At 47.4% G+C, this 12,410-nt stretch overlaps 1 protein-coding gene across 3 annotated transcripts in view; it reads left to right on the top strand.

Annotated features, from left to right (window-relative positions):
• Positions 1-11,968, top strand: part of kiz (kizuna centrosomal protein) — a 433,449-nt gene extending 421,481 nt beyond the window's left edge. For 2 of the 3 annotated variants that reach the window (XM_085981766.1, XM_085981765.1), the window contains one exon: positions 11,765-11,968. In XM_085981766.1, the coding sequence (XP_085837892.1) occupies positions 11,765-11,777 (13 nt within the window). In that variant the 3' untranslated portion in view covers positions 11,778-11,968. The remainder of the gene's footprint in view (positions 1-11,764) is intronic. The other variant, XR_015077557.1, reaches the window with a different exon arrangement.
• The last annotated feature ends 442 nt before the right edge of the window (positions 11,969-12,410 follow it).

Genomic DNA, 12,410 nt, shown 5'->3' with positions numbered 1-12,410 from the left:
CAGCGGAACCAAGCTGGGAGAGTCCTGCGCCCTCCGATGAGGACTCTCCACTGCTGTCCCTGTCTCCACCATCTGCTGATGCTCACTTGTGAGTTGTGATACACCAGGTGACAACTCTACTCTATGCCCTGAAGGTCCTACCGAGGTGTGAGTGTCTGCGCTGGTGCGGATGCGCTTAATTCTGCTGACGGAGCGCCCTCAGAGGTTGCAGCTTCCTCTGAGGAGTCTGGAAACTCAGGCTCTTCCTCCTGGACAGTGGGGACGGGGGCTCTCGATGGCCCTGTGCGGGAGTAAAGGAAAGAGTTAGAGATGTGAGGTAAAAGTTGCATGCACATTGAATTGTGCAGATGATCATAAGTCAATCTGTTGGAGCATCAGAATCATTATCAGTCACTCATGCAATGTCAATGAGAGAGATGCCAAACTATTCTGTCACCAGCTTGCTGTGATGCGCCTGCCTGTCCGTCCCCCACTTGGGAATTCTCCTCAATCCCAACAATTTCCAGGGCCGCCGCCTCCGAGGTGGTGAGCTGGGCTACTGAGGGTGGCCCTCCTCCTGTCCTCGCTCTTTCCCTCTTATTGTGGGCTCTCTTTTCCTGCAATGAGGGACACAAGTGGAGTTTGAGTGAGAATGAAGGAGTGAGTGTAGAGAATCCATAGCATAGATGCTTAGGAGACAAAGGACCCTCCCTGTGTGTTGTAAGTTGTTGTCATTGCACCACAGTGATAGCGAGTGTGAGGGCTGCATGGTCGAATAGTTAAGTGAATGTGACCATAGAGAGAGAGGGAATGGGTAAGGGTGCAGGGATGTCAGTGTCAAGTGGCATGTGGAGGAAGAGGTTGGCAAAGCAGAGTGCTGGTGAGTAGAGGCGATGGGGATGAGATTAAGGGTGATGAGAAAGTCATACTCACTTTTCCTGTGCAGAGAAGGTCATGAAACCTCTTCCTGCACTGCAGCCAGGTTCTGCGGCACATAGAGATGGCATTGACCTCCTGGGCCACTTGCAGCCACACAGCTTTAGTCTGTTGTGGTGGCTTTTTTCTCCATGAGGAAGGGAAGAACACCTCCTTATTAGATCTTGCTCCCTGCACCAGAGCTTGGAGGGAGGGCTCATCAAATCGAGGTGCACACTTTTGCTTGCTGCTGGACATGTCGGTAAATGAAATCCTTCATACAATGTCCAAAGCGTTTCCAGTCTCCAGAAGAAGCAAGGCTGCTTGCAGGCCTTAAATCCAGCAGCACTGATGGTGTCATCGGAGGCGACTTTCAGGATGGAAAGACTAATTGGACCAGGGGTTCCCACACGCTGGAAATCAAGTGCCCAATTAGGGGAAAATCGCACTTTTTTCCCACTTCACATCGGAGTCGGGGTTCTGACACGGAGACCACCTGACACGCCCCAGCCCGACCCCAATGGCAAAATCCAGCTCTCTATCTCTTTCGTCATCCAGGGAACCCTGACTTTAGTTGCCCTGCCTTTCTCGCTAGTGGGAATGTACCTCAACTGTACCTGAACTATTTCCTCTTTAAAGGCAGCCCATTGTCCATTACACTTTTGCCTGCCAATCTTTTGATTCCAGTTTACCTGGGCCAGATCCGTTTTCATCCCACTGAAATTGGCCTTCCCCCAGTTAAACATTTTGGACTAGAAATTCAGTTGTTAGCGCCAGCCGCTAGCGCCTTAGGAGGAGAAGTGGGGCGCTAAGTGGCTAGCGCCCGTGCGGCACGATCTGCGCCTCTCGTGAACTTCACTCAAGATTTAGCGGCGGCGCAAAACCGCAGCGCCCGCTCAGCTGCGCGCGCAGATCCTGACGTCATTTCATGGTGCAACGCCCTTGGTGCGCCCCAAGCCGGAACTTCAGTGGCACCGCCCTTCTGTGCGCCTGGCGCCCCCAGCGACTGGTAGAGGGGAACGGTTCCCAGGCGCTGCGGGGGGCGCTATTTAAAGGGGACTCCTCCTGCATTATAAGTGGCAGCCATTTTGTGGCAATCCTTCTGTGTGGGAGACGGATATTTGGAGAGAGACAAAGGGAGAGAGCTTTCTGCTTTGACTCAGCGCTCACACAGGTACTTCTGGCTTCAGACCAGAGCTTTGCACTTGGATTTAACTTTCAGTGCCATAGCCTTGAGTCGCCACATATAATGGGGGCTGCAATGGGTGAAAACGTTGGTTTACTGCATTGCATTCAAAGGGCTCAGAGACGCCGTGAGAGAATGCCAGTCATGGCCAGACGGAGAAGGGCCAACAGGCGTCGGCACAGGAGGCCTTACCCACCCAGGGTATACCGCCAGCAGTTCTCATATCTGAACATGTCTGAGGAGCAGTGTGTTCGGAGGCTGCAAATGGCAAGGATTACCGCAACCGGAAGGGCTACCATTCGCTCAACGTCCAGTTGGTGTGTGACCACAGGCAGCTCATACTAGCTGTCAATGCCCGCTTTCCAGGCAGCAGCCACGTTGCCATCATCCTGCGCCAGACTTCTGTGGCAGACATTTTCGAAGCCCAGGCTCACCCACGAGGAAGGCTTCTCGGGGACAAAGGCTATCCTTTGTGCACCTGGCTGATGACCCCGTTCCGTGCGCCCAGCACCCCTGCTGAAGAGCGATACAATGACAGCCATCAAGCTACCAGGAACATCATTGAGCACACAATCGGCGTGCTCAAGCAATGGTTCCGCTGTCTGGACCATTCCGGAGGAGCCCTACAGTACTCGCCTGAGCGAGTCTCCCATTTCGTTGTAGTGTGCTGCATGCTGCACAACCTGGCTATCCTCAGGACTCAGCCACTGCCAGCAGACATTGGAGGACCACCAGAGGAGGAGGAGGAACACCAAGATGGGAGGGAGGCACAAAGTGCAAGGGCCGTCCATCGGCGGCTTATTGCAACTCGGTTCTAGGCCCCCTCTCAGGGAATGGCTTGTGCCAATGAAAGAACCTGAATGGAGCCGCTCCGCAAGTCCTCAGCCGGTCAAGGCAACAAATAGTTCAAAGTGCAAACATGGACAATGTGATTGAAGAAAATTTTTTACTGTGCAAACTCTGTGCCCTTCCCGTATGACAAACTAATTCAGATAATCCCCCCAAAAAACAGTCAGAGACATAACTGGCTCTCTCAACCTTCAGAAAATGAAAAAAAGTTAAACAAAAATGACCATGATCTTCGGCCTTCATATAAAAAACAAACACAACAGTCTCGGCCTTCATATATAAAAAAAACATTCTCGGCCTTCATATATAAACACAACATTTGGCCACACCTTCTACTTTTTCCCCTGTGAGGGTGATCCGCCTCGCTTCCGCAAATGGCCCCTTTCCGCCCTGCAGCTCCTCAATGGGACCCCAGTGGCTGCAGCAAGGCTGGGGGAAGGCTGCTGAGGGTCAGATGGTGAGACGCCAGATGCCCTTGGGGGACAGCCTGGACCAGCTCTGGGCCTGGAGGGCCCAGCTGCTGACTGCTCCAACTCTGCTTGGGCGGCAGCAGTCTGTCCTACGGGTGGTGGCAGCTGCAGTGGAGGAGTGACAGTGTTGGCTGCAGGAATGCTGCCAACCTGACAGAGCACAGGCACTCCCTGGTCGGCTGATACACTGGCACTCGCACGGGCCAGCACTGCAGCATGCGCAGCAATCTGCTAAAGCACGGACTGCTGGGCTGCTGCGGCGCAGCAAGGGCCCCGGCGATGCCTGGCCGATCCAGCGAGGGTGGCAGCAGTTAGTGCCCGTGTGGCCCTGATCTGTGTCTGCATCAGACCAGCCAGTGAATGCACGGCCGACTGAGCACTTGGCTGGAAGCCGCCTGTGCTGCCGCGAAGTCCTGCTAACTCCTGGCCTGTGCCGCCCCGAATTCCTGAGCACGCCTTGCCAGTGACTCTATGGAGTCAGGCATCCTTGCCACTGCAGCCATGAGCTCAGTGTGCCTGCGCTCAGCCTGGGCGCCCATTTCACCAAGGAGCCGCACCTCCTCTGCGCTCACAGTAGCAGGACTGGAGGCCGCACTCACCCTCCGGGGAGAAGGCCGCCGAGCTTCCCCACCCCTCCCGCGTTGCTGCAGCCCGCTGGGCCCCGGAGCTTCACTCTCCTCAGACCCTTCCCCCTGCTCCCCTCCAGGGAAGACGTGTCCCCATCATGGCCATGGGCTGCCTCGGCTGAGGGTGGCACTGATGGGCCGGCTTCCTCTTCCTCCTCCTCGAATTCAGAATCACTGACAGTGGCAGCTTGAGGGCCCGCCTCCTCACCTGGCGAATCAGCATCTGAAAGCAGGGAGGCACAAGAGTTGCTTTAGAGTGAGGACAGGGCGGCAGCGAGGGAGGCATGAGTGCTGCTATGCACTGCATTGGTTCGATAGTGGCAAAGGATGCTGGTGTGAGGCACAAGTGGAAAGAGAGAAGTCAAAAAGGTGATGACCTTACCATTGCTGTCCAGAACAGGGTCGGCATCTCCACTGGCGACGGGGCCAATCAGCCGGCCTGCCATAATGCGCTCCACACGCTGCTCCAGGTCGCTGAGCTCTTTGAGGTCAGGACGGCCTCCCCCGGTCCGTCGCTGCTGCCTGCGATTGTGGGCCAGCTTGCCCTGCAAGAGAAAGGACGGCCTCTAAGTACAGTGTCAAGCCCTGATCTTGCCTGCACTGCCTCCCATGGTGGAATAGCCCTGACAGTGTCAAGCCCTCATCTTGCCTGCACTGCCTCCCATGGTGGAATAGCCCTGACTGTGTAAAGTGCTGAATGCGCAAGTGATTTTCATGAGAGTCCCATAGCTCTTGGATGAGGGCTGGGCATTGGGGCTTTCAGGTCCCTTTGGCCAGAAACTGAGGTGCACATGCAGGGATGAACAGGATAGTGGAAAGGTTACTCACTCTGACAACCCGAGTGAGGTCGTTGAACTTTTTCCTGCATTGAAGTGGAGTCCTGGCAACCATGCTGTTGGTGGTCACCCTGTTTGCCACCTCCCTCCAGGCTTTTCGGTATTCGCTGGGAAGCGGCCTCCTCCAAAAGTCAGGGAAGAGGACAGGTCGCCTGCGCTCTACTGCGCCAACCAGTAGCCTCAGGGCACCCTCGCTGAAGCGCTCCGCTCGCTCCCTAGCCTTCTGCATGGTCCTGGGCATAGAAATGATGATCCAGCAATGGTCAGGCCTTGCTTCAGGGCTGCAGTGTGCAGGGCGTGGCAGCCAAACAAGTCCACCCTCCCCCTTTAAGAGCTGACCGGCGCTAGCGTGTCTGCCTTCAATCAGCAACTCGCCGCACCTGCGCTGCGCCCGCCCTCGGTGTTAGCGCCTCGGCTCGCCGGCTTAGCGCCTTATGATAGTCGTGCATCGCCTGCTTTAGCGCAGCAGCAACCTCTTGGGGCGATGTAACTCAATTTCGGTGAAGGTGGCGCTAAGTTGCGCCGGGTGCTAAATTTAGCGAACGCCCAGCTGTAGCGCCCCAAACATGGCGATACTGAATTTCTAGGCCTTTTACTCTAGATTGCTCCCTGTCCTTTTCCATAGCTAATCTAAGCCTTATGATACTATGATCACTGTTCCCTAAAAGTTCACCTACTGACACTTGCGTCACTTGACCTACCTCATTCATAAGAACATAAGAAATAGGAGCAGGAGTAGGCCATTTGGCTCCTCAAGCCTGCTCCGCCATTCAATAAGATCATGGCTGATCTTCTACCTCAACTCCACTTTCCTGCACTATCCCCATAACCCTTGATTCCCTTAATATCCAAAAATCTATCGATCTCTGTCTTGAATATACTCAACGACTGAGCCTCCACAGCCCTCTGGGGCAGAGAATTCCAAAGATTCACCACCCTGTGAGTAAAGAATTTTCTCCTCATCCCAGTCCTAAATGGCCAACCCCTTATTCTGAGACTGTGATCCCTGGTTCTAGACTTCCCAGCCAGGGGAAACATTCTCCCTGCATCTATCCTGTCAAGACCTGAAAGAATTTTGTATGTTTCAATAAGATCACCTCTCATTCTTCTAAACTCCAGAGAATATAGGCCTAGTCTACTCAATCACTCCTCATAGGACAATCCCCCTCATCCTAGGAATCATCTGGTGAACCTTTGTTGCACTCTCTCTGTGGCAAGTATATCCTTCCTTAGGTAAGGATACTCCAGTTATACAGGGCCTTGGTGAGACCACACCTGGAGTACTGTGTGCAGTTTTGGTCTCCTTACCTAAGAAAGGATATACTTGCCATATCATACTCATGCCTTTGTTGCTCAATATCGCTGAATAATTTATTCTTTATGTGAACGCATGAAGCATAGTAAACAAAATAAGTGAGCTCCAGGCACAAATAGCCACATGGGAATATGATGTTGTGGCAATAATTGAAACCTGGGTCAAAAAAGGGCAAGATTGCGTATTAAATATTCCTGGTTATAAAGTGTTCAGGAAAGATAGGGAAGGAAAGATAGAAGATGGTGTGGCAGTATTGGTCAAGGAGAATGTTAAAGTGCTGGAGAGGGAGGATGTCCTAGAGGGTTCAAGGACAGAATCTATATGGTTAGAGTTAAGAAATAATAGAGGTGTCATTACACTACTAAATGTATTCTATAGACCACCAAATAGTGGGAAAGATATGGAGGAGCAAATTTGCAGACAAATTACAGAGAGGTGCAAGAACTATAGAGTAGTAATAATAGGGGACTTCAACTATCCTGATATAGACTGGGATAGTAATAGTGTTAAGGGCAGAGAAGGGGAAGAATTTCTGAAGTATGTTCTGGAGAACTTTCTTGATCAGTATGTTTCCGGCCCGACGAGGGAGGAGGCATTGCTGGATCTGGTTCTGGGGAATTAAACAAAACTAGGGCTCATGGAGTTGGGGTTAATATACTAGCATGGATTGAGGATTGGTTAACAGACAGAAAACAGAGAGTAGGAATAAATGGGTAATTTTCGGGTTTGCAGGCTGTAACTTGTGGGGTACCACAAGGATCAGTGCTTGGGCCTCAGCTATTCACAATCTATATCAATGATTTGGATGAGGGCATCAAATGTAATATATCCAAGTTTGCTGATGATACAAAGCTGGGTGGGAATGTAAGTTGTGAGGAGAATGCAAAGAGGCTTCAAGGGGATATAGACAAGCTAAGTGAGTGGGCAAGAACTTGGCAAATGGAATATAATGTGGAGAAATGTGAAGTTATCCATTTTGGTAGGAAAAATAGAAAAGCAGAGTATTTTTTAAATGGTGAGAGATTCGGAAATGTTGGTGTTCAGAGGGACCTGGGTGTCCTTGTACACAAATCACTGAAAGTTAGCATGCAGATACAGCAAGCAATTAGGAAAGTAAATGTTGGGCCTTTATTAAAAGAGGATTTGAGTACAAGAGTAAAGACGTCTTACTGCAATTATATAGGGCCCTGGTGAGACCACACCTGGAGTATTGTGTACTGTTTTAGAAAACATGGAAACAGAAAAAATAGGAGCAGGAGTCGGCCATTCGGCCCTTCGAGCCTGCTCCGCCATTCAATATGATCATGGCTGATCTTCTATCTCAATACCATATTCCCGCTCTCTCCCCATACCCCTTGATGCCTTTTGTGTCTAGAAATCTATCTACTATCTCCTTCTTAAATATATTCAGTGACTTGGCCTCCACAGCCTTCTGTGGTAGAGAATTCCACAGGTTCACCACCCTCCGAGTAAAAACATTTCTTCTCATCTCAGTTCTAAATGTCCTACCCCGTATCCTGAGACTGTGACCCCTCGTTCTAGACCCCCCCCCACCACCCCCCCGCAGCCAGGGGAAACATCCTCCCTGCATCCAGTCTGTCTAGCCCTGTCAGAAACACTGTAGAGGGGTTGACAGTGGTTGACACGGCCCTTGACCATGTCTGTTCTATCTCCCGCACTTCTGCCCTCACCCCTGCCCCTCCCTCCCAGAACCACGATAGAGTTCACCCTGTCCTCACCTTTCACCCCACCAGCCTCCACATTCAACGGATCATCCTCCGTCATTTCCGCCACCTCCAGCGTGATCCCACCACCAAACGCATCTTCCTCTCACCTCCCCTTTCAGCGTTCCATAGGGACCGCTCCCTCCGCAACGCCCTAGTCCACTCCTCTATCACCCCCAACACCCCTTCCCCTTCGCCCGGCACCTTCCCATGCAAGCGCAGGAGATGCAACACATGCCCTTATACCTCCCCCCTTCCCACATGTTAACATGCCACAAACACCCCTTCGAGGTGAAACAGCGATTTACTTGTCCTTCTTGCAATTTAGTATACTGTATTCGCTGCTCACAATGTGGTCTCCTCTACATTGGGGAGACCTAACGCAGATTGGGTGACTGCTTTGCGGAACACCTCCGTTCAGTCCGTAAGAGGGACCCCGAGCTTCTGGTCGCCTGTCGCTTTAATTCACCGCTCCATTCCCACTCTGACCTCGGCCTCTTATACTGTTCCAATGAAGCTCAGCGTAAGCTCGAGGAACAGCACCTCATCTTTTGATTAGGCACTTTATAGCCTTCTGGACTCAACATAGAGTTCAACAATTTCAGATCATAACCTGGCCCCGATCATGTATATATTTTTTATCCACACTTTTTGTTTGTGCCTCCTGTTCTTCTCCCCCACATGGCAGCTGTCTTTCATTCTGCCAGCGCAATTTACGCTTCATCCTGAGCCACCCTTTATTTCTTAACCTGTCCCATTACCATCTCCTTTCGCCTTGAATATCTCTTAATGTCTCTTAACTTCTCCTGCCTTCTATCCTATCACAGACCTTCCCTCTTGTTCTTTCATTCCCTCCCCCATTTCCCAGCCCCTACCCTTGCTTAAAAATCTGTTCCATTTCCTGCTTTTTTCCAGTTCTGACGAAAGGTCATCGACCTGAAATGTTAACTTTGTTTCTCTCTTCACAGATGCTGCCTGACCTGCTGAGTATCTCCAGCATTTTCTGTTTTTATTTCAGGTTTCCAGCATCTACAGTATTTTCTTTTTGTATTAGTGCTGCTTTTAATGTTCTGTGAACCTGTCCACCCAAGTCCCTCTGCTTTTTCACAACACCGAGCTACTTCCATTCAAACTATAATTACTGCTGTTATTTCTTTCTACCAAAATACACTTTCTGACATTGAATTCCACCTGTCACTTTTTAGCCATTCTCCCATCTTATCAATATCCCTTTGCAGTTTCCTTTGGTCTTCTAAAGAATTATCTATACCTCCTGTTTTGATATCATCTACAAATTTTTACTCTACTGCCTCTGTACACAGTGAACAGAAATGGCCCCAGAACTGAACCCTGAGGGACTCTTCCAATAACTCTGAAAAACTGCTCTGAACTCCTACTCTGAATTTTAACTCACTCCCAGGTATCCACAAGTCTATATATAAACCACCCAAATAACATCCACTATTCGAAATATAAACTATCCGAACGCCTTGGTTAGATTACAGCCTGTAACTCAATCCCGGGTACCGGTTACTTTATGTGCAACCCATCTGAATGCCTGGATTTGATTCCAGCCTGTAACACGCTCCCAGTTATCTGTTATTCTATGCACAAACAATTCAAAACACTTGATTGGATTCTAACCTGTAACTCGCTCCTGGTTATCCATTGTTCTGTATATGCAACATCCAAAGCCATTCATTTAGATTCCAGCCTGTAACTTACTCTCGGGTATCTGACAATTTATATAGCAGCCCCCCGAACCCTTTGAGTAGATTTCAGCTTTTAGCTCACTCCCAGGCACCTGTTATTCTATATATCAACCACCCACTCGGACCTCACCGTCCTTGGCCTCTTGTATTGTTCCACGGAAGCTCAACGTAAACTCGAGGAACAGCACCTCATCTTCCGATTAGGCACTTTGCAGCCTTCCGGACTCAATATCAAGTTCAACAATTTCAGATCATAACCTCGGCCCCTATTAATTTTTTACCTGTAATTTTTCCACTCCTTTCCCCCCTACCCCCTTTCCTTTTGTTTCTCTCTCACACCTGACAGCTATCTCTTGCCCTGCCAGTACACTTCACACCTAATCTCAGCCTATTACCATCTCGTCTGGCTTCAAACACCTTTTATTGTCTCTTCTACTTCTTTTGTCTCCTTCACTTCTTTTGTCCGATCGCAGCCCTGCCTTCGATCTATTTTCTTTTCTTTCCAGTTTTGAAGAAGGGTTCGACCCGAAACGTCAACTCAAATTTCTCTCCACAGATGTTGCCTGACCTGCTGAGTTTTTCCAGCATTTTCTGTTGTTATAACCCAAATCTCTTGCTTAGAGTCCAGCTTGTGACTCCTTGCTACAGATCTGTTATTCTATAAATAAACCATCTGAACCCTCTGATTCGATTCCAGCTTGTAACTCACTCCAGAGTATCTGTTATTATATATATAAACCAATTATTGTTTTATAAAATGGTGTATCCTTGTCTTGCACTTGTGCTGGTTGTCAATCTGTTCTGTAAGCAGTAGTGAGGTATTGATTTTTGGTGGAATTTGTGTATGTATGTTTTTGGTTTAATTTTGCATGCCTCATATAGTCTTTCCTTTCTAATCTCTGTCTGGGCTCTTTGCTGTGTTTGAGATGTTTTTTGCTGCAATGAATTTTTAGTTGGGTTTTACCCAGTTGCACATTTGTGGGACCACGTATTCCAGCGTCTGAAAATGGAATCTACATTTGAACTTTTAAGATTTTATTCAAAAATTAATCTGCAGCTTGATCACTAAAACACAGAAAAACCATAATATAGTTTCGAAACTTTATCATGCCAAAAAGGGACCACTTTGAAATCCTAAATACAGTAATTTTCAAACATTTCTGCATGGGGATCCCCTACCAATATTAACACCATCCCAGCGGTCTGCTGCAAATACTCAGAAACCCCCTAACCTAACTTTGGAGAGAGTATGTCAGCTACCCAAATCATTATCATTGCAGGAAATGTTTGTATTGACATACAGCAACAGAAATAACATTATAGCGAATCAACAAATACAGAAAATTAGTGATAGAAAGAAATCTGATGACTTTGGGAACACCCTGAGATTCCCTCACAAAAGGGGACCCCAGTTAAAAGCCAAATCGTAATAGAACAGCAACAAATGTTATACTACACAAACTGTGCAGCTAAGTCACTGAATAATATTAGCATGTGATTTTAGACTTTGACACCCCACTCCTATGCAAAGAGAACATAAATGAACTGAAGTAAAACAAAATAATGTTGCTATGTCTTGATTCAAGTTCTTTCAGCTTTTCTTGAAAAGATCAAAATTAGCCACAATTTTTTTAATGAAATGCAGCACATTAATTTGCATTTTGAAATTAAAATTTTCCACTGGAGAATACTCCGAAGATGCTAAATTGAATGAGAATCTAAACTGATTTGCAAGTATTGTTATAATACTCTTTCATTGTAGAACCAGCATTTCCTGAATAATGAATAATAAATTGCAAATTTGCAACTGCTGATGTCATTGGAGTCATTGGCATGTTAATGTTGACTTTTGTTTTGTGCATTTTAGCTGCTAAACAGTACATTAAATTTTAACATTAAAGTTTTTAAATCTCATGGAACATTTGAAAGCCACAAAGAATAGCTGTGTTAAAACAACAGTCTCTAAGAGCTTGCTTTCATGAACACCAAATCTTCTGTTTTTGCATTTAAACATTTGTAGCTATTTTTATTTATTATTCTGTAGATGATCAAAGATCAAAGGTAAATGTTGCATGTATTATTTTGCCATGTAGATAAAATGAAAGGACAAGCTTGCTGACCCTTGGGTGAATAAAATCTCTTATTCTTTCAGCGTTTTGGGGTGAATCTGATGACAGTGCATCTGATATTGAAGCAATTCTACATCCTAAAACTTCAGAAGTACTCAAGGACAGAGATGATTTTGAAGATTTCTTTTAACAGCAAAGCCTGACCATCCAGTTGCCAGAACGGGCACTATAATATAACAAGGATTTGAGAGTTGGAGATAAATAAATTTCATGTGTTGTAATGGAAATTCACTACAACTGCCTTTCCATTTTTTTGTGCAAAAAAATAGAGAATGGGAACAGTAGTGAATCTTTAGGTCTTTTGCAATATTACAGTTGCTGAGATTTACCAGGATGAGTCCAATCCTAACAGCATACAGACTGCAAATCGATATTTGCACTCAGTTCATATATATCCCTTACAAACATAATTTGTGCTATAGTTATACTTATTATACATAAAGAAAGCATTCATTCAAAGCATGCATCACCTTGCAGCACTTAGTAAATATTGCTTTCTCCTCTGTTAGGCATGTCATCATTCTACAAGTGATAAATGCTTTGACTAAATGCATCCTTTATGTCTTAAAAGCACAATTATGGCACACAAATTATATTTCATTGAATGAATAGAGTCCAGAGCCTATCAAGTATGCAGAAACCTAACTCTTTTTTAATGAGGAACAGAAC

The sequence above is a fragment of the Somniosus microcephalus genome, chromosome 3, assembly GCF_052327205.1.
Source record: "Somniosus microcephalus isolate GS21.2 chromosome 3, FLI_Smic_1.0, whole genome shotgun sequence".
Taxonomy (NCBI): Eukaryota; Metazoa; Chordata; class Chondrichthyes; order Squaliformes; family Somniosidae; genus Somniosus; species Somniosus microcephalus.
This window is presented reverse-complemented; position numbering and strand designations above follow the sequence as displayed.